We start from the raw sequence: 21,621 nt of genomic DNA on the forward strand, positions 1-21,621 counted from the left end.
AGTCCTAACAATGCCTTGCACATAGCAGGTGCTCAGTAGATGCTAGTTTCCCCTTTTCTAAAGGTGGATTCTGTATAAATAATAAACTTCTTCAGGGTGCTTGGGCCCCCAAATTCATTTTTGGGATTTGAATGAGCTTTAGCATGTCCCACCCCCAGCCCCCTCAGCCCAGGCTCTGTATGCTGCCACTTGGCCCTGAGAATATGGCTGGTTCTCGATGCTGCCCAGTGTCCCTGCGAATGGAATGCTGCCTGGAAACACAGGCCCCCGGGGACCTTGGGTAGAAGCAGCCCTGAACAGACTGAACTCAAGGACGTAACTGCCTCAGGGCCAGGAAAGGACATAGCCTTCGAATGAGTTCCTCAGGGGCACAGAGTTGCTATAGGACAGTACTGGGAGGGACCACCAGAAGGCACGTATGCCAACCCTATTCTCCTCTCCCATTTTACAGCTAAGGAAACAGGCCCAGATTGGTTAAAAAGTGGGACTTGATCAAGGATATGTTGTTGCTGCCAAGACCTACCTACCTGTTACCCAGCCCTGGGATAAGAATAACCGCGAGTGTTCACTGAGAACCTACTCTGCCAGCCTTGGGATCTGTACCAAAGAGGCAGGTTCTCCCCATCATCCCCATTTTACAAATGGGGAAACAAAGGCTGAGTAACTTGTACAAGGGTATAGGATTTGAACTCAGGCCTTTTCCCATCATGCCCAGGTGCCCGGGAGCTCTCAGAAGAGGCAGAAGGCACCCTCTCCCCTCCCCTGCCCGTGTTGCCGAGGCTCTGTAGGGGGAGAAGTCCCTGGGAGCCGCCCACCCCTCCACCAGGTGGCCCGTCCCACACACACCTGTTGGATGCCTTCTTGTTGGGCCCCTCCAGGTCATGCTTGCGTCCCAGGTAGCCCTCCATCTGCACACTGTACTCGTGGTCCCGCTGGGCCGGCAGCGTTGTAGGCTCATCACCCTCGCTCAGAGGCGTGTCCAGGACCTTAAAGAGAGGCTCGGTGGCGGGCCTCTCATCCCCACTGGATTTCTCCTGCGGCCCCGGAGGGGGTGGCGGCTGCAGGTCCTGAGGCCACTGGCTCTCTTCTTCCCCCTGCTCAGGGGCATACGGGAGGAGCACACCTTGCTAGGGGTTCAGACCCAGGGGTGGCTACCCGGCAGGACTGGGAAGCCTGAGCGCCCCCCCCACCCCCCAGCCTGGTTCCTGTCTGGCTCTCCCTTGACCTGTGGGGCCACCTGCTCAGCTTCCCTCGACTCTGCCCACGCCTCCAGCTCCATCCCCACTCCCTGCCCCCTGAACACAGTGAGGGAGGTTCTTAGAGTCAGCTGAGGGGCCTGGGTGATGGTTTCAAATGCCAACGCTGCTGGCCAAGCCCTGGCTCACTGCCTGGCTCCGGCCCCTCCCCCTGCTGCAACAGGGACTCCAACTGAGTTAAACGTGGGCTCCGGCAAGATTTCCTACGAAGGGTTGTGCTGCTAACACAGGTGTGAAAAACGTCTAATAGGATGTCGAATGGGGACTCTGCTGGTACCGGCTTGTGTCTAAGGCCCCAAGGCCAAGGGGACGGGCCCTAAGTCTCCTCTACCACCTTCCAAAGGGAGAACCTAGGTCCTCCCGGGTCGCAGTGTAGGGCTAACTGGTCCTGCTCCCATCAGTGGACTGGGATTTGCCGGAGTAGGGCAGTGCTTCCTAACCCTGGCTGCCTTTTACCATCACCTCAGGAGCTTTAGCAGAATACACCCTGGTGCGGGGTCAGAACATTTGTATTTCCGAATAAGTTTTTCACACTCTCTAATGAGCAGCTGAAGTTGAGAATCCCCAAAGAAGGAGTCCCTGCTTCCCGGAAAAGCTGTGGCTTTTACCTCCCTGCACTTCCCTGGGGGGCGTGGGGTGCTCCGGCCCCTGCCCAGCCCAGTGAGGGGCCTCCAGTGGAGGCAGATGTCCACGAGAAGGGGAGCAGGCCTCCCGGTCCCCATCTGCAGAGGCCTTCGCGATCTGCCTTTGTGCCCACCCCCTACCACAGAAGCAGGCAGGACAGAAGGGAGCAGCGGGGGTAGCCAGCTTCCCCCCGCCAGGTCGGCCAGGTCGGGCACAGGCGGGTCTTCTGTGTGCCAAGCACCAACGAAGGCAGCCTAGCTCGAGCCGGCTCGTCAGAGCCCTGTCTCCAAGGCCCGCCTGCCGCAGACCTTACAGCACCGGGTGGGAGGGCTCCTGCAGGTCCTGGAGCTGGCCATGTCTGGACTGAAGGACCGAGGGCGGCAGCCCAGGAGGACCAGGGCCGCCCCAGGCAGGAGACACCGCCCCCTTTGCTACTCCCTGCTGCTTGCCCCACAATTGAAGGTGGAGGCCTGGAGGGGCCAGAGAAGAGCGAAGACCCTGTGCTCCCCATTGTGGGTCCTTCAGACCACGGGTCAAACCTGAAATAGAGAAATGGAGGATGGGAGAAGGTGGACGTGACATGGGATAGCGGACTGAAGTAGTAAACTGAGACACACTGGGTGGACTCTAACAGTTGAAGGTGACCGAGGACTGCCTGAGATGATAGTAAAGCAATGGAAGGAGAGGCTCAATGCGGATGTCTGATGCCATGGCTGGAAGAAAGGCAAAGCTGGTCATGTTTGGGTCCCATCAAATCAGGACTGTCCAATACACAGTTTTAAGTTGGAGTTCCAGTAAGATCTCTCAAAGAAAATAACAGGACTGAAAAGTTTGAAAACCACTAACCTAGTGTAATACCTTCAATTTACAAGGAAATCTATGCTCAGAGAGGTTAAGTGATTTACCCAAGGCCACACAGCAAGTAAGTATCAGAAGTGATTGAGAGCATGCACTCCAGAATTAGAAGGCAAGGATTTTGTTTTTTTAAATCACATCTTTAGGTCTTTCATTTTTTCCTGTCTTACAGCCCCACGAGAACTGTGGCTCACACTCATCTTTACTCAATTGTAGTACTTGTATCTGCAAGTGTCTGCAATGAGCTAGCATTGGCCACAAGGATCTAGAGACCAGGATCATCCTCCCAGAGGGAGGAAGGGCAAGATTGGCAGGGATGAGACTGGGGGCCTGGGGGCCTGGCTTTGGGCTTTTTCTGTGGACTTGATCAGGCCACCCTTCTGACTTGGGTATAAAGCTTGGTGGGGGGTGGATTATTAATGCAGAAAGTGAAGCCTCTTTTCATCCCCACCTCTCCATCTGGCTATACTGCTCCTCTTGGTCATGGGCCAGTGCTTTCCCTGCACCTGCCGGGGAGGGGCGGGTCAGAGAAGACCCTCACGACCGCGTGTGCCTCTCTTGCTCAGCCTCTGCCCTCTGCAGACTGGTTTCATTAGGGACTGTGTCCACATATTCTTCCCATACTGCCATTCTCCTTCCTTTTTGGAACTGTCCCCTGTAAATAAAGGCAGATTTTTCCAGGCCTGCCTCCCAACTTCATCCTAACCTTTCTTCTGCCTCCTCCTCCTGAGTGCCTCACCCCCACTCCCTAGCAGGGACGTTCAGAGGCCATGGCCGTCAAGGTCAAAAGTTAAATGGCCAGGTCATGGGTTTTGGAAAATGGGGGTTTTTCAATGTCTGCAAAGATTTCTTCTGTGCTCTTGACTATTCATGTGGAGACAATTTAAAAGCCACTCTGTCCCGTTTGCCCAGAAGGCCAAGGCCTGAGGAAGAGCCCAGAAAGAGGGTGAGAGAAGTGTTTGGCAGCTGTTGCCCCCCGCCCCGCACCCCCACGTCCAGGGAAGCAGAACTGCTCTCCAGGGCTAAGGGAGGAGCCACAGGTGAGAAAGATGGGGCATGGTTTGGCCAGAAGGACCTTCCTTTCCCAGGCCCCAGGGCTAAATGTGCTTTGTGCTGTCTTCTAAAAGAAAGCGAAGGGGAGGGACAGGAGGTGGGGACCGTGTTCCTGCTGCCCCTGGAACCGTGCCATACTCGGATTCGAGAGCCTGCCTCGCCCTACAAGGGTGGGACCAGCGGAGAGCAGGACACCGGGAGGGGTTCTAGGTGAGAAGCTGGGGCCCAGGGCTGGCTACTCGTGTGGCTGTGGAGACAGGCAGGTGCTGCCAAAGGGCCCTGGGAAAGATGATCTGAGTCCCTTCTGTCCTCCCTGTTGTAAGGCAGGAGGCCCGCTGCTTCAGCCCCGGCTCATGAGGACGATGCACAGATTACGCCTACACTGCTGAGGGGGCCGAGCCTGGAGACGCCACCCGGAGGAGCTGAAAGAGGGGGCCTGGAGGAAATTCTCGGTGGCAGGCTGGAGCAGCTGGGCAGTCTAGCCCGTAACTGGGAGTGACAGCTTGAGGGAGAATGGCCGCGGTGGGAGCTGGCATCGGGGGCGGTGCTGTGTGCAGGGTGCAGCCAGGTTCTTCGCTTTGGGGAACAGGTGGCTGAAGTGGGGGCATCTGAGAGGAAGGTGTGCGTGTGCCGGCTGCTGGGATCGTGGGGTCAGAGGAGGGCAGGGGACAGGCAGTACTGGCTGCGGGTTGGGGGACATCAGGGGAGGAAAGGGCATGGACAGGAGAGGCTTTTAGGATCTCACAGGACTGTAGTCAAACAGAGGCCTCAGTTCCTGGTGGGCAGGGGATGGCCACCTCTTTTCAGAGTCTTGTAAGCTTGACCTTTTAGGGTCCTGCCTGGCTAGGAAGCTGGCTTGGGCAGGCAAAGTAGGCAGAGGGCCACAAAGGAGGTTCAAGAAGGGGAGAAGAAAGGGGGCAAGATGGGTACATTTCTACTCTGGACTAAAGGGGTTGAAGGTGTACTTCCAGGCCCAGCCAGCTGCTGGTGTAGAAGACAGCACAGAGATGAGGAACTCCCACGAGAAAAATCACCTGGCTTGGGACCACAGGGTGTTTTGGAGGTTCTAGAAGATGCTCGGTGAACCCAGATGTATTAACAAGCAAGGAAACACAAATGAGGGGGCTTCTCTCTAAAGGAGATGCTGATAAGCGAGAACCAGGGCATGAGGGTGCATCCTGGGAAGAGACCATTCCACCTTGAGATGTGATGGTTTTTGCCCACTGATCTCACAGCAAGGACTGAGCCTGGAATGTGTACGTAGGCGGGTCCAGGGGGAGGCACTCCAGGGAGGTTGGTTTGGGAGGGCTTTGGCGTTCATAGGGAGAAGGCTGCTTTTAAGAGATGAAGGACTGCAGTGAGGGACAGAGAAAAAATGAAGGGAAAAATGAAGGCTGAGGTCCTCTCCTCGATGCCAGTTCTATGATACACCTGTGAGGCAGGCATCATCACCACCCCTATTTTAGAGACTCAGGAAAGGGGGGGTCAGGGAAAATGAGCAGCTTGCTCAGCCACACATCTAGTGAGTGGAAAGTCGAGGCAGCAGATCTGTCTGGTCCCAAACTCCGAGCTCTTCCTACGGAATCCTGCTGCACGAGGGGCGGGGACTACTGCTCGGGAGGAGAGCATCTACCCAGCGCAGTTCTTGGTCGAAATGAGCCGAGCCCGCTGATGTGGGATGAGTCAGAGGACACCTGAAGGGGCCGGAGGAGGGGCGTGGGGCCACACGAGACCTATGGCCCGATGCCTGAGGCAATCCAACAAGGCTTTGAAACGGAGGTGGGGGAAGCCGGCCACTTCTGCTGCTGAGAACTGCATGCTCCCCCAGTGTCTGATGTCTGGGCGCTTGTCCTCTGGGAAAGGGGTGGGAAGGACTGTGGGCAGGCAGCTTGGGAAGACAGTTCAGAAGACAATTGTTTACAAGAGAAGAAAAAGAGATGCTTTGTTGAGTTGAAAGAAGAAATGAAGAGATGGCAACTCAGGGTGAGCAGAGACAAATGCCTACAGAGAGGAGAAGGAAGGCAGGAGTGGCTGGGGTGGAGGGCTCTCATGAGAGGTGGGACGGGGGGCAGTGTGGCTCCACACCGGACCCCGGGGGCCAGTCATCCATCCGAGATGACAACTGGGACACCAGGGAAGATGATGGGGGTGGGAGGGCACCAGGTGAAGTGAGGGGAAAGGAGAGAGGAGAGGGGAATGTGCAGGGTCCCCTCAGACAGGGATGGGGAGACATGGTCCACCGCCATCATGGGCGGGAGGAGAATGAGGCTTCCTTGGGAGCGGTCTTCACCATTCCTGCCATCAGTGTGGGCTCTTCTGGTCCCTCTGCCCTGGAGAAGCTGGTGGCCGCTCCATCCCATGGTGACTCTAAGCCAGCCACTCAGAAAGATTAGAGAGAGAAGATGCCCACTCCCCCATCCAGATCCGACGCCCAGTGGTTAAGTTGGCGGCTTCAAACCCCATTTCTGAGGTCGCCTCCAATGTTAACTGGGTTCCGTCCCGAGTCCGTCAGTATCTGGGATGCTCTGAAACACAGCTTGCAAGAAAGAATTTAGGGGCAGCCTAAAAAAGAACTTTGGAGCAGCCGGGCCCGGAAGATCACACGTGGCCACAGCAGAGAGAGCTGGGCGGGGGACACAGGTCCAGACGGAACCTGGAGTATCAGGGTGCAGTGCCAGAGGGCCGGCAGACCCCACCCTCGGCAATGCGGATTCAGGCATCCTGGGGAGACGGGGCCATGCCCAGGTTTAGGGGAAAACAGAGTCCTTTCCAGGCCCCTTCTGCTCATTATGAACAAATATGATTCGCATGGGCTGAAAATGCCTGAAGCGGCAGCTCCGTTGGGCCTCACAGGGTGGGGGAGGAAGGATCGGGAAAGCGTGCTCAGGCAAGAAGAAACACAGCTGCTCCCTCCACACACGCCCACATCCCTTCCATCCAAGGACAGCGGAGCCCGGCCTCTGGCCGCTGAGTAAAGCTCCAGGCCACCCACCAGGGAGGCTGCTCTGAGGGGAGCTGCCCAGCTGGCCAAGGGGGTGCCAGTCTGAAAGGTATCCTGGCAGTGACCCAGTGCCTGCGACCCAGCGCCCCCAGCGCCTGGGGCACGTCCCTCACATTTGCAAGGGCTGGTTACTTCCCTGAAGCCACAGCAACCTCTGAGACTATGGGAGAGGCAAGGGACCTGGGTGGCTCGACTCCCCTCCCTTGTCCCTGCTGAGATGCCCAGTCCTTTCCAGGGCAGCCAGGGGCAGGCAGTCTTGAAGGGTCACACTAAGAGTGATGTCTGTGAGCTGCACTTGGGTAAGAGTTTTCCCTGACCCCCTGATGAAGGGGCCTGATAACGAACAGCACCCAGCAGTTGCTTTCTGGAGTAGCCTCACGTCCCTGAGGCGGGCAGGGCATGACTACCCCCACCGTGACCCTGAAGACGGACTCTTTCTTGTCACAGCCCCTAGGAACACCAGTCCCTGTCAGGGATCTCTCACTAGTCACAGCTGCCCCGCTGGGAGAGTTCCTCAAGCAGGCCCCAATTCCCACCCCAAAGCCGAGAAACAGATGCGGTGTGCAGAAGACACCCAGCGCTGTTGGCTGGGGCCCCCTAAGCCTGGAGGGACTTGGATCCCCTGCAATTTCCCTCCGTGGAATCGATCATCACATCTCACCACAGATGTTACACCTGGGATTCTGAGGCACCCAGGGTCTGGAAGATGAGGATGCTTGACAAGACCCCCAAGCCCTTTCCAGAGCCACATCTGGGATGAAGGGGAGACACACAAGGCAGGGGGTATTAGGGTGACAGTGCCCCAGGCACTAAGAGGAAGGGGAATGGCTCAGCCTGCCACCAGGCCCCATCCAGCACCCTGGGGCCATCTTCAGGGTCCAGACCTCCGCAGGAGCTGAGGCCAACCCTGCCTCTCTTCCCCAAACAAGGACAAAGGCAAATATCCCAGCCCTTTACCTCTTCTTTCCCATCTCCAGCCTCACACCAACTAGCACCCGACAAGCGAACAGGCTCCTTAGAACTAAGGATGAGACCTGAGGAAAGTGGGGAAACCCAACTCTCCCAGCCTCTCCCTTTACTTAGGTACATTTTTGACACACAGGAATGTCCTGGGCTTTCTGTAATCCCTATGAGAGGGCTTTATAAAGGTGAGGAGACCCAGGAGGATTAGGTGGTTTGTCTAAAATCATGCAGGAATGCTCCAGCAGAATCATGGACTAGGACGCAATGTCCTGACTTCCACTCCAGAAGTTTTGGCTTTTTTGATACCTTGTTTTTTCTGCTTGGCCTCACACACACCTACACACTTACCTGTATGAATGGATTTTTTTTGTTTTTTTTTTTACCAGAACGTGCTCTAATGTGGAAAAGTGGTGAGGGAGACAATTCATTGTACGATGATGTGCTTGAGGAAAAGACTGACGTGGAACAGCATGGACGCACCCGGGAAGGGGAGGACTGGGCTGGGGCCGGTAGGCTGCCCCCCACCAGGGTGTGGAGCCGGCTAGGCAGGGGTTCAGGTGCCTGGTCCACTCCCACCCACTCCCCCAAGCAGGAAGCCAGCATGCACTAGTGATGGGTTTCACAGAAAGCAACACCACATGGATCTATTCTACAGGGCTCCCACACCGGACCACACACACAGGGGACAGCAGGAGAGCCACCGTGCCCCAGGCCAGGCCGGAGAGAAGGGGCAGCACACTGTCAGCCCTTCTCGGGACAGGCCTGCGCTTTCTGCACAGGTGTCCCAGCCTGCATGGGACCCATTGTCCTCTCTTCTCAGACCCAAGACCAATTGGAGATTGTGCCCTCCTGTGGAGTTTTGGAGATCCTCATAAAGCCCAGCAAAGGGCTCAGAAAGGAGAAGCAGCAGCCTCGTGGCTGTTTCCATGAGGCCTGGGGCCTCGGGCCTGGTGTTCATTGGATTTGCCATCTGGTTTCTTCCTGTACCAAACCCGGGCATCTCCCCCTCTGGCGCAGTGGCCGGCTCTCTGGGAAGGGTCTCCATTGTAGGCTCATTCCCTCCTTCCAGAGATGCTCAGGCCCAAGCAGATTTTATTCCCCCAAACCCAGTGACATTCAGGTGCTGGACGGAGGCAGCTCTGATGCACGTGTAATTACATTCACACAGACGAACATGACAAACCACGGAGTCGCACAGGAGATCACAAAGGAGCCCGCAGACCAGGGACACCACTGCACGGAGACACACAGGGATGCACAGCCGAAGCGCGGGCCGTGGGGGACAGTCCCAGCCCCAGCGTCCACAGTTCGGGCCAGCCCCCAGAGTTCTCTCTCCTTCCAGTAGGGGCTGTCTCTGGGAAAAAGGGGCTGGGACGAAGTCCACCAGAGACCCCACATGCGCTGATGGGAGCTTCAGAGGGCACTTCTGGGAGCGGCCCTCCATCGGGAGCCCAGGAATGCCCTCTGCTGGACATGACGGGCTGGTGCAGCTCGGAAAGGGAGGACTCTGGCCAGGCTGGAGGCTGCAGAGGGAGCTCAGCGTGGGAGAGGGTGTGCGTGTGACTCTCAGAAGTGTGAGAACGGCCGAAATACAGACCTGACAGAGATTCCGCATGGGAAAGACTCATTGTATGTGCATTTTTCTGGGGTGGCCGGTGTATCAGAAATTTCCACCTATAACAGCAATCTCCCTAAAGGCTCATGCAAGCTCAATCAGGCAGCTGCACAGGTAGGGTTACATGCACTGGGGAGCCATGCAAGGCACGTGCTGATGTCTTGTCTTCTTCTTAGCTGCTCTCTAGGGCATTTCTCCAAAATCGGGGTTACAGCCTCCCTGGCTCCCTGCACGGGCACCTTGGGTCTTTTCAGTTAATGGACCTATTCCTTCCTGAAGCCATGTGCCCCACGCCTTCGGCAGCTGGTCTGTCTTGAACCCTCCCAACACTTCCGTCAGCCAGGTCTCTGCTGCACCCTCCTTTTCTACAAGGGGGGGGGGGACTGGCCCTGTGACCCAGAAGCCCTGGGGCTCTCCTTCACTCCTGCTTCAGAGCCAGCTCCACCTTCAAACCGACCCACAGGCATCAGGCCCGGAGTTGGGGGGGGGGGAGGGAGCAAAGAGGAGGGTGCTCTGTGTAGGAGGGAGGGATGGGCTAGAGGGTTGGGTGTCCCCCCTTCACTGCCCTGAATGCCCGTGGCTGGGACAGGCGAGATCAGATGGTCTGTTTGTGCATGTGTGAGAGAAAGAGTGTGTGTGTGTGTGCGCGCGTGTGTGTGAATGTGTGTGTAGGGCATGCTGTGTTAAGGATGGAGTGAGAGGGAAAATGGGAGAAGAATGGTATATAAAAATAAGTCTTCCCTGGATCAACTGTTTCTCCTAATGTAGATGGTGATGTATTTATACAATAAAATTTATTACACTAGATAAAATCAAACTAGTAAGAGTCATGCCAGTGGGCTGGCATGTCAGTTTCTTCTGGGTTGAAGCGAGGAGGGGAATTATTCTAGAAATTAAGGAAACCTAAGTAAAAAAGAAGACTGATCTGAAGGCGGAGTCTGGAAGCGTGGGTGGTGCGTGCCTGTCCGCGCGTTCTGCCCCGGCTGAGCCTAGTAGGGATGAGAGGGTTCTGGCAGCAAGGACTCCCAGGAACCAGACAGATAGGACAGGAAACTGACCGGGGACGTTCTCTCAGTAGCTGCACGATGTGGACCTCGGGGAGCCTCCCCTGCTGTCTCGCCTTCTTCCTCTTGAGGCCTATGGAAGACATAGCCCTCCTTTAGAAACCATCTCCCCAAGGCCAATGCCTACCCCTAGGACCTGGCTTCCCACCCTCCCCACCAGGAACATGTCAGCTCTCTCCCGGTCCGGGCCTCCTGGCAAAGGCACTTAGCAAGGAACTGCTTAATCCGAAACGTACGGCAGACCCTTCAGAAATGGACATGGTTGGAGGCAGAATGGCGTCTGGGGCAGGTGTTCAGGTGGCTCCCAGAACGGGGCGGGTGGGGGGGGGTGTTTCTGCTGTACCAGGCCTTCAGGCCACCCGTGTTTTGGGGGAAACAAAAGCTCTTCTCCGCCTTTAGGCTGCAGACACTCCAGATTTCTCTGGCTAGTGGCCCAGGTATTGTTAAGACGTCAGGGGGCCTGTTTCTGATGAAAAGTACCCTCCCTCCCCCTTCCCACCCATCCTCCTTGGCAGAACGCTCCTGCTAAATCCACCGCCTGGCCCTCCCCACACTTACCCACTCTCCTCCTGGGGTCTCTCTGGGGTCTGGCGTTCTTTTAGCTCAAGCTAAGGGGAAGGAAAGGCCCAGGGTATCAGAGTAGCCACAGAGAAGAGCCTGCTTTCTGTTAGACCAGCTTTCCCTAAAGATGCCTCCCCACACACCTGGTGTTTGTTCTTTTAGAAATCACCCCTTTGTCTTTTGCATTCAGAAGTACTTTCTACGTCTCCTATTTCCTTCCCACTCTGCCCCTCACCAAGCCTTTTACACTGTCCGTGGGTGCCTAATAACAGGCTCAGAGTTCTTGACTTGGGATCCCCCACCCGAGGCGCAGCTGCGGGGCCTCCCAGTGCCCGTTCCCAGCTCACCGTGGTGGGCTTCTCCAGGGCGGCGAAGCGCTCGGCCCAGGTGGCTGTGGATTTCTCAAAAGCCTCATGCCTCTTGATAAGCTTCTCCACACCATCCACCGTGTGTCCAAAGTCCCGGCTGGCCAGGTAGGGCTCCTGGGCGATCAACCACGCTTCGGCCACAGAGGCGTCCCTCGAGAACTGGCACACTTCCAGTACTGCCACGGGGAACAAGCCACAGACCCACCCACAGGCCCAAGGGCCTGTTAGCACTCAGCAGTGGGCCGCTCCGCAGACAAGGGGCTGGCGGCCAGGCAGGAGGCCTGACAGGGTCCCTGAACCACGTGGACACCCTGCTCAGCGGCGCCCTGCCGCCTGAGGCCACTCCATCCCATGCCATGTGGGGGGAGGGTTTCCTCATCCCTACCCATAGTTATATTGGAAAAACACATGACTTAGAACAAACACTAGTTTGAAAACAAAATATAATTCAGATGTCTCCTTTTGAGGAGCAGCCGTTGGCCTCGAACGCCCTCTTCCCAGCCCCTGGCTGCCCCACATAATCGTGCACAAGCAACCAGGGGGCCGTCAGGCCTTCCTGGCTCGTGTGTAGTCAGGAGTGGTGGATTTTCCACCTCTCCTTAGTCTCCAGCTGCAGGAGACAGAGCTCTCTCTGTGCCTGAAATGCTTCAGATCAAACATGTGGGAGGCGCCAGAGCCTTAACCTGACCCCTCCCCAGGCTACAGGGACACCACCTGGCACAAGGCGGCGGTGTCCTCCCAGTAGAAGCCGAGCCACTCAGGTTCTGCCTGGACCCAGGCGGGGCAGAGGGCAGGCAGGGAGAGGGCATGCTGGCTGGTAAGAGGTGGGCTGCCAGCAGTGTGTCCAGGTGGCTCTTGTGTGCGGACGCCCGAGGCCCTTGGCCCCAGAACCTTGCTGATGGGTGGCATTCTGGGGGCTCTTCTCTAGGCAGTGAAAATCACCTCCTCCCTGTCCCCACCTCAGCAGGAGTCTGCCCCCCTTCCCAAGTTCTTGGTCGCAGGTGCACTCACACATGCGGAGCTGTTCCTGGCGGTTCTCCCACTTCTCATCCAGCTCCTTCCTCCTGGATAGCACCTGCTTCAGTTTCTCCCTAATCTGTGGGAAGGAAGGGAGAATAGCTCAGGCTTTTGGTAAACCTTCCTTTTGTCTGAGGGGGTGTGCAAATGGGTCCTGCAAAGCATGCTGGGTTTGGTCATAAGGACCTCGCTTCACATCTTGGCCCTTCCCCTTGCCAGACGTGCAACCTTGGGCAAGTTACTTAACCTCTCTGAGGCACGTGTGCTTCTCCTAGGACATGGGTGTTGCCAACGCCAAAGCATGCACACATGTGGGTGGTTAGGTGGGTTATGAGCCTGCTCTCCCCTACTAAGCTGCCAACCTTGGGTGGGGTTGCTGGGGCTCTCGTCCCTGCACACAGCCCTGATGCTCCAGGAGTGAAAGAGTCTCTCAGAGAAACCATGGCCCAGAGCTCCCTCCCAGGAAGCCGTGTGGCCCGGCAGGAATGCAGGCAAGGACAGGGAGGGGCTCCTCTTCACCCCACTGTCCTCTCACCTCCTCCGAGGCCTGGTGCTGTCTCTCCAGCAGGGACCCCCCCAGCTCCAGGCAGGCGCTGAAGTTCTTGCTCCGGGTGTCGATCTCTGCCCTGATGCCCTGGTGATACTTCATGAGCAGCTCCACCGAGGAGACGTCCCTGGGGGGTGGGCGGGCCATGGGTTGGGGAGGGAGTTTGGGGAAGAAGGAAACTCGGGGTGACTCTGGCCTGCCTGATGCCAAGTCCAGACCAGAGAGGGCCGCCCCCCACCTGCCTGGGAGTCTGACCCCACTTCCTCCTCTCTCTCTGGCCAGCCAGGGGGTCCTCTGCCAGCCCAGCCCCAGTGGGAACGCTGATGCCCTAGTGTCTTCCGTTGGTCAGTGGGCAGGGGATGGGTTGGGGGTTCAGAGACCCCGAAAGAAGCCTGGGAATATTATTTGACAATAAAAAGGAATGAAGTCCTGATGCTTGCTACAACATGGACGAACCTTAAAAGGTTTGCACTAAGTGAAAGGAGCCGGTCACAGAGGACCACATATTGTCTGAGTCCCCTTCTATGACGAGTCTAGGACACAGGCAAAGCTAGAGAGATGGAAAGCAGATTCATGGTTGCCAGAGGCTGGGGAGAGGAGGGAATTGTGGGGTGATGACTGCTAGTGGGTACAAGGCTTCTTTCTGGGGTGATGAAAGTTTTCTAAACTTAGACCGCAGTGAGGGTTGTACCCGGTGATCGTGCGAAAACCCCTGAATGGGACATGTTACGTGGCTGAATGGTATGTTATGTGAATCGCATTCTGAATCAAGATGGAAACTATAAAGTCTTGGCCGTCAGGACGGGCACTCCAGGGCAGAGGGACAGAGATGGGCATGAGCCCCGCGCCCCGGACAAGGAGCTCCTTCTGGAGCTTGGGGAGAACAGCCACCTTGTCCCAGCACTGGGCGGGGGGGGATGCACAGGCTCAGATGCACGCGGCTTTGGATGCGTGGAGCGCTTGCTCTCCCTGACAGCTGTAGCTGGGGTCACTGCCCTGCCGTCAGGTCTGAACGGCAGACGTCCTTCTCGCCACTCTCCAGGCTCCCGTTATTCTGCGATGGCTGGTCCTCCCAGGAGAAGCCGAGCCGCTCTGTTTCTGCCTGGACCCAGCCTCAGGTGCCCCCACAGTCCAAGACGGTCCCGCCAAGGAGGAGGCCCAGGGCAGCGGGGACAGAGTGGCTGAGGCTCGGCCCCGAGCATGTCCCCCTTACCTAGGCTTCTCCTGGGTCTCGATCTGCCGGATGATGCCCTCCATCCAGGAGAGGAGGTCTCGGGCCATGGCGAAGAAGCGGAACTTGTCTGCCGTGTCTACCAGCTGTGTGCGGCGGCCGGCACAGGCGTCCAGCAGTGCTTGCCACGCGGCAGACACCTCCTGCTCCTTGTTCTGGATGGTCTCTGCTTTCTCCCCAGCGTATGCCTTCTGCAGGCGGCCGGCCACGTCCTGGAACTGCTGCACCTGTGGTTGGGCAAAACCGGACGTTGTTCCCTAGAAAGATGTGTCCTGGGCCTCTGATGGGCAAGAGGTCTGTCTCCTCCAGGTCTCCCTCCCCAGGGCTCTTCTGGAAGGCAAGATCTTCAGCCTCCCACCAATGCTGGGGGGGAAGTCTCCTCGTTTTGGCCTCTATGGACCCAAGCCATCTTTTGGGCTTTGATGAGAATATGGGAGTGAAAGGGACTCTCTGCCCTTTGATCTCCCCAGAAGTACTGTAGTAAGAGTAACTACGTGCCAGGCATGTTTCATAGGCCCTATGAAAGAGGTACTATTGTGATCCCTGTTTTTGAGATGAAGAAACTGAGGCACAGCGAGCCTGAGTGAGTGGCCTGAGGTCACTGACACTAGAAGAGGGGTGCAGACTGGAGTCCCTGTTCTTAACCACTCTGCATGCTGCCTGTCAAGGAAGGGGCTCTACCAGATCCCCTGTTTGAGGCCGGGCCCAGTGCAATGAGGCCTCATTCCTGAGACTTCAGTGGGCTGTGCCCCCCTCAGGGGCTCTGGCACCCCCAAAGCACAAGGACCGCAACAGGCCTCACCTGCAGCTGGATGACAAATTCCTAGGAGGTCCTCTTCTGAGTGAATGAGGGCTCGACCCACCTTGGCGTCCTATCCCTGGACCCCGCTGGCTGGGTGCAGGGCTCCACAGCCAGCCCGTCTCTCCTGGGGCCTCTGGAAGGCTGCCAAGGCCCCGGCAGGGGGGTCCCCTTGCCTTCACCCTTTCCATCACTCCAAGTTCTGTGGAGCCCTGTGGGCCTGCAGAGGTGCCTCGGGGGCCACCCCACTGATGCGAGGAGGGGGTCTAAGCAGATCCTGGGGTCCCCCCAGCTCCCATGTAGAAAGACTGAACAGCCCGGTGGCCAAGGGCATGGAGTCTAGAGCCAGGACGCCAGGACACCAGGATCTGAATCCTGGCTCCACTGTTTGTCCACACGTTCCGGGGAACTTGTTTACTCTCTGTGCCTTGCTTTCCTCGTCTATAAAGTGCAGATGATGTTAGTACCTAGCTCAGAGCGTGGCCATGAGCAGTCAGTGACTAAACGTAATGCCGATACCAGTACTTGGTGCTAGAAATGCACCATATATGTGTTCCCTAGGAGCCCTGTTGCACAACCAGAGACAGCATTTTAAGGTATTTTATGCCTTGGGTTTTTGTGAGGTTTCAGTTTGAAGAACTACTTCTGAAGCTAAAGAACGACCGAAGGCCACAGCTCCCGCCCACAGCAGCCCGAGCTGCTGCCTTTCTAAAGAGGCAAAATTTCCTGGTGTCCATTGCAGAGGGTGACACCCCCGGGCCCCTGGGGAAGAGGTGGATGGCAGGTCCCTGGAGCCTGCTGGGGCGGTGGGGAGGGGTGGGCAGCAGGGGACAGAAGGCACCTGCACGCCCAGCAGGTGCAGCTCCCGCTCGAAGGCCGTGTGCACCCGGTGGAAAGACTCGGCGGTGCTGGCGTCCAGCCCCACGTCCTCCGGCAGCTCTCGGTGCTTCTCGTCGATGAGGCCCAGGATCTCCGTGCCCGTGTAGAAGTAGCGGTGCAGGTCATAGGAGGCGGCCAGCAGCTGCATGCGTGTGTCAATGAGCTCCAGCAGGTCCGCCCACATTTCGTTCAGCCCATCCTTCCACTCGGCGATCGTGGCCGCTTCGCTGTGGCCTGCGTCGATGAGCCGCTCAATGACGACGTTCACGTTGTCCACCCGCTCCTGCCCAATCGCCCCCGTCTCCCGGGCAAAGTCCCGGAACTTGTCCCGGAGCAGCTGGACGTGGGGGAAACAGAAAGGCGGTTACCGGGGCCCAGGGGTGGGGTGGTGTGATCGCCCCAGCTGCAGACTTCCGCAGGGCGGGAACCACCACCCCCTGGGGCCACAGCTCCCCAGGGCAGCCTGAGCTCACGCCGGCGCGTCTCCATCTCTGTGTAGCACTGCGTGCGTGCGCGCGCCTGGCATGACTGCTCCTGCGTCTCTGGCCTTCGAGGAGGACAGAGAGAGCAGTCACCGTGAGTACTCACTGTAACATGGTCAAAGTCTTGCCCCATCTCAGGGGAAGAGGCCACCAGCTCCTTTTCTGAAATCCACTGCTCCAGGTCATCTGCCTCCCGCTTCAGCTGGAACAGGTGATACATGTTCTCCAGCTTCCGCCTGCGTTCTTCGGCTATGTCCTTCAGCCCTGCGTACTGCTTGTCCACTTGCCCCTGAAGTCGGATGATCTGCTCCCTGGAATTCAAAACCAGAGAGCACTCAGAGACGAAGTCAGAGAGCACAGAGCAGCCAGCTCAGAGGGGCCGATCTGCTCCTCCCCAGCCCCATGGCAGGGAGAGCTGGGGAAAGGAAACTAGGAGAAATGACAGCAGCTTTTCCCGGGAAGTGCTGGGGAGAAAAAAAACCATCCCTTAGACCAGAATGCCTCAGGGGATGACCGAAATGTGTCCCCTCCGGACAGGGTGCCTCCCACCATCATCTCTCACTCGGGGAAGCTCAGGGAGACAAAAGGGAACTCCTCCATTATTCTCCCAAGGAGGCTGATGGAGCAGCACTGTGAGCCCAGCTCCAGAGGCAGCAGGGATGGGGCCTGTAGAACCAGGGGCTCAATTCTTGGGGCTCCTTGGGAGATATTGGGGTGGCTGCTGAAGCCCCATGGCTGTGGATGCCCTGCAGGCAGCTGAGGACCAGGCCATGCCTGGGGGTGCAGCCTGTCGTGTCTGGCCCAGGCAGACCCACATACTAGATGGGTGTAGGTTTTCTACCTTCATGCCTATGTAAGGATTTTTGCTAGGACACTGGGAGATCCTGAAGTACCTTCTGGACCATAAAGAGAAAAGCAAAGTTACTCTTCAGTGTCTCTTAGCATAATCTAATTCTTCAAAAGATTGGAGCTCTTGGTTCACCAAGAGGGTACTTTCGCTATTCCATTTTCTGATCTTTTTGCAAACCAGGCCTTAGTTGGCCCTGTTTGAAGTTCCTCATGCAAAACCAAGGCATGAGATGGAACTGGGCCAGCCAGCAGTCCAGAAAGCAGTGGCCTCAAACCCAGTTATCCCCAAGACTGTTGCTGTTTTCCCACTTGGACCTGAAGGGATCCTGGTTGGCGGGGCCCCTGGCCTGATGTCCACGACCCGGCACACGCACCCCTCAGGGTGGCCCGCAGACAGCAGGCTCTGGGCCCTGGCGGCCAGCTGCTTGATGTTCCTTCCGTACTCCTCCAGCGCGTGTTGTTGCCTCACATGCCTCTTCAGCATCACGATGGCGCTCTCTTCGTCCTAGGAGGCAGCGACTCTCAGGGCACCTGCTCCTGGAGGCGCCTGAGACGGGGGTGGGGGCGGGGGCGGCGGCTGCAGCCAGGCTCGTGGGACCCTCCCAAGAGAACGGGGCACGAGTCCTTCCTGCTACTCGTTCCCCAACAATACCCTACCTTCCTCTTGATTCCTTTCTGATACCTACCCTCCCAGGCCCAGCTCCAATCTTCTGACCCCACGAAAACTTCCCTAGAGACGCCTCAGCTCATGTCTCCCTCCCTCCCGGTAGCCCCTCAGGACAGAATCCATGGCACCAAAAAGGTGGGGAAATCCTGGGTTCGATCACATCTAAGTCGGCAAATGGGGCACCTGGCTGCAGGACGTACGTTGTGGCGGGTGTCCCCGTACACGGGGGCTTACAGTGTGTCACTGGCCCCTGGCTGCCCCGCCCCAGCTCTTCCTCTTGGCTTTGGCTCCCAGCCCCGGCCAACCTTGGGGGTCTCGTCGGAGATGATGTAGAGCTCCTGCTCACTGATCCAGGCCTCGGCCTCGCCTGCGTCCAGGTAGTACTGCTGGGCCTCGCTGGCGTCCTGCAGGCGCTGCAGCCTCCCGGCCGCTGCCTCCCGCAGCGCGTCCCACGAGCCCTGCAGGTGCCCCAGGCGCTCCTCCATGTCCCCGCAGTCGATCGCAGCCGCCTCCACCAGCCGCTGCCCTCTCTGCAGCACGTCCTCCACCCGCGGTGCGTGGCCCAGGATCTCGTTCTGCAGCGTCTGTGGCCGGAGGGGAAGGGCTGGGAGGTGAGGGAGGGTGGCTGGGCCCGCGTGCAGCGGGTCACCCAGGGCCACCTCCGGCACCTCTGGCAGGCCCCCGCTCTGGGAAGTGAGTGTGGAGCGGGCAGTGGCCATAAAAACTGGCCCTGACCGCACAGCGCCCTGCGTCCGTGCCCCCTGCCTTCACCCCTGCAGCCTTTGGAGAGGGGAGGGTGGGGGGGGCAGCCCGCGGTGGGGTAACTCGTGCCCAGTGAGTGGCAGTGCTGGCCTTTGAGCGGGGCTCTCCCTGCTCCCTAGTCCTCCTGCGTCTCAGCACAGCTTGCTTCTTAGCCAGACGGGTTGGAGGAACGGAGAACGATTGTTAAATGGCCTTTGATATCTTATTTTAGCACCTCTGGCTCCGTGGGAGACAAGAGTTGATGGTGGCTCCTTGCTCAGATTTTAGGATTTTGGCTTTCCGCCCCCCATTTCTATTTCTTAAATCTTTTGTGAGCTCTGTATTATTTGCTGTTTAAGCATTTGGTCATGAAGAGGGCGTCTTCCTCTCTCTGGTGATGGGGTCGCCTTTTTCTTGGGTGGGCCATTCCCCATGTGTGGCTCACTTTCGGAGTCCTAGAGGCCCGGGCCTCGCTGCTTCTTGCATGTGGGCTCTCGGCTCCTTACACCTCATCTCCTCCCTTTCTATAATGTCCCCGCGGCCTTTAAAACCATCCGGAGGGCATACACACAAGCCACACAGGGACTGTCAGCATTGAAAATACACAGAACCAGCGAGAGCCACAAGTCACCTAACTTGCCGAAATTCCTTCTTACCCTTTATACTCGGAATCTCAATCCTGACAATTTTTCATGGTCCGTGCAGTTGAATTCAAACAACCCATGGTGTCAGCTCTGTGTGCCTCTTTCTTTCCCTGAGACCCTATAACTTCTGCAAGGGATCCTAAAATCTATTTCTCTCTTTTTAAGCAACTCCTTTCTAGGCTCCCGTGCAGTGTGCTTCCTTATGATGTATTCTTACTACATCATGTGTCCAACACAGAGCTATGAAGTTATTTCCTAGGTCCTGGGTCTGGTTCTAGGCTCTAGGGACAACATGGAAACAAGATCAACAAAACCCCTGCCTTCATAAAGCTTACACTGTCATGGAGGGAGCCCTCCAGGTGATTCTACTGTGCAGCCCAAGCCAAGAACCATTCATGTGGTACCTTGCAGGATTGGTTCTAGTTGCAATGGATAACCATTAGAGCAGTGGTTCTCAAAGTGGGATCCCACACAAGAGCATCAGCGTTACCTAGGATCTTGGTAGATGTGCAAGTTATCAGGCTCTACTCCCAGAGTTTGAATCAGTAGTGAGATGGAGCCTGGTCGACTGTGTTTTAACAAAGCCCTCTGGGTGAGTCTGGCGCATACTGAAGTTTGAGAACCACCGCAATAGAGGGAATGATAAAATGAGATTTAAGCTGTAGCTCATCTAGCTTAGCGTAGTCTTGGCTAGGGCAGCCATGCTCTGCCAAGAGACTGTCTTTCCCTTCTTGATTAGGGAAAAGATAGTTGTGTTGCCCTTTTCCTGAAATAGCAACCTTCATCCAGGGGAGCTGAGAGTCTCTTGGCAATCACACCGAGGCCAGACAGAGCCAAAGTCTTTGGTGTTGGAAGGACTGACGTCAGCTCATTTTATAGTTGAAGAAACTGCGGCCCCAGGGTACTATCTTCTACCAGTCTCCTTCCTGTAACTGCAGGTTGTGGCATTAATTGAACCCCTACCTACTACCTTCTAGCCCAAGACCCTGCCTGTGCACACTGGAGCCTTTGTGACTAGGTCACGTCAACTGGAAGCAAAGGTCTGAGGAACCATTCGGACACCTCTTTGAACGTAACGCAGCCGCGTGCCCAGTCGCTGGGCTCTGTGAGCAGATGTCAGCTGCTGTTATTCTGAGGAAGTACCTGCTGCCACGGCCTTTCTTCCCCAGGGAGCTGCAATGCTGCCTGGCGTGCTGGGACACACCGCTCTTCTCGGGGACCAGTCTGCAGGCTCGTGTTGCTCTTGGCTGTGGCGCCCCCCACTTCCTGACCCAGAGAGTAGAGCAGGCAGGAAGGGCCACTCTCTGCCCAAGAGCAGGGCTCGATGAGCCCATGCAGCTGGCCTTCTTGGAAGATACGAGAGGATGCTTGTACTCCTGATACAGGAGGAAGTATTGCATCTGCTCACTTCCAGGAGTCTGACCGGGGCCTCAGGAATGACCCATCAGGCTTAAAAAAGAGCAGAAGAGCAAATGGATGTTGCTCCAATAGGCTCAGGGACCAAGTTTAGTGGCTTCCCATGAGTATCCTCATGTGGCAGAAGAAATGGGGCCTACTTGCCCTGAGGATACCCAACCAGCCAGGCTCAGTCCTGGAAGAGGGGCAAATCAGTCTTGGGAAAGAAACCAGGAGCTAATGGGCTTCCTTTCAGGGAGGCCACGGATACAGAAGCGATAAAGCACATGACACCCCAGGCCAGGGTGCTGCACTCACCGAGGCTCCGATGGGTCTGAATGGCTCCAAATCCCGAAGCATGACACCCCCCTACCAGCACTGGCCCTGCCATGGACTTCCCAGAATTCTCTCTGCCATCACCAAAGCTGCTCTTTTTACGGGATCTAGGGGCCCCACAGCTACCAACAAGAACAATAATTTGCTGGTGCTGGCCTTCTGCAGGTCAGGGCTGGGCATTCCACCCTGCGCAGGGCAGAGGCAGGGAGGGTGCAGGTGGGGGGACTAACCAGGTGAAGCAGGACTCACCTGATTCTTCTTCATTAACAGCTGCACAGTTTGCAGATTCGTGCCATAGTCGGCTGACTGGGCCAGAGGCAGCCTCTCTTCCACCCAGAGCTACAGAGACCAGAAGGCAGGGGTCAGCTGGTGATAGTCGTGGCCACCCTCTTCCAAGCACTCACCCTGGGTCAGACAGAGCTCTCTCCTGTCCCCATTTTACAGATGGGGACACACAGATATTTTGAATTGAGGTTCCAAATAACTTGCTTCTGGTCATACAAGGGGAAGGTAATATAGGTGGGTCTTGAACCCAAGTCTGTCTGTCCCAAAGTCTGTGACTGAGTTACCGTCCAAAAAGCACTGGCTCCACTTTCATATTTAATGTAATCATCACAACAGCTCTGAGATCAGGAGGCGAGAGGACCAGACATGTGCTAAGAACCACCCTGGGC

General features: G+C 57.0%; 1 protein-coding gene and 1 long non-coding RNA gene across 3 annotated transcripts in view; one reads left to right on the forward strand and one right to left on the reverse strand.

Moving 5' to 3' along the window:
* Positions 1 to 1,099: 1,099 nt before the first annotated feature.
* On the forward strand, positions 1,100 to 9,355 carry LOC144378860 (uncharacterized). Of its 2 annotated transcripts, none has more exons than XR_013440733.1 (2): positions 1,100 to 3,775; positions 4,112 to 9,355. It is a non-coding gene; the product is annotated as an uncharacterized LOC144378860 (long non-coding RNA). The 2 variants fall into 2 exon arrangements; XR_013440734.1 differs by having other exon boundaries at positions 4,116 to 9,355.
* Positions 8,828 to 21,621, reverse strand: part of SPTB (spectrin beta, erythrocytic) — a 107,933-nt gene continuing 95,139 nt past the window's right edge. The window contains exons 22-32 of the mRNA XM_078053818.1: positions 21,197 to 21,286; positions 18,137 to 18,415; positions 17,539 to 17,669; positions 16,422 to 16,626; positions 15,796 to 16,170; positions 14,138 to 14,382; positions 12,913 to 13,051; positions 12,372 to 12,456; positions 11,340 to 11,536; positions 10,990 to 11,039; positions 8,828 to 10,504 (exon numbers count right to left, since the gene is read on the reverse strand). Coding sequence (XP_077909944.1) covers positions 10,357 to 10,504; positions 10,990 to 11,039; positions 11,340 to 11,536; positions 12,372 to 12,456; positions 12,913 to 13,051; positions 14,138 to 14,382; positions 15,796 to 16,170; positions 16,422 to 16,626; positions 17,539 to 17,669; positions 18,137 to 18,415; positions 21,197 to 21,286 — 1,944 coding nt within the window. The 3' untranslated portion in view covers positions 8,828 to 10,356. The remainder of the gene's footprint in view (positions 10,505 to 10,989; positions 11,040 to 11,339; positions 11,537 to 12,371; positions 12,457 to 12,912; positions 13,052 to 14,137; positions 14,383 to 15,795; positions 16,171 to 16,421; positions 16,627 to 17,538; positions 17,670 to 18,136; positions 18,416 to 21,196; positions 21,287 to 21,621) is intronic.

Source organism: Halichoerus grypus, chromosome 8 (assembly GCF_964656455.1).
Source record: "Halichoerus grypus chromosome 8, mHalGry1.hap1.1, whole genome shotgun sequence".
NCBI classification, from domain to species: Eukaryota; Metazoa; Chordata; class Mammalia; order Carnivora; family Phocidae; genus Halichoerus; species Halichoerus grypus.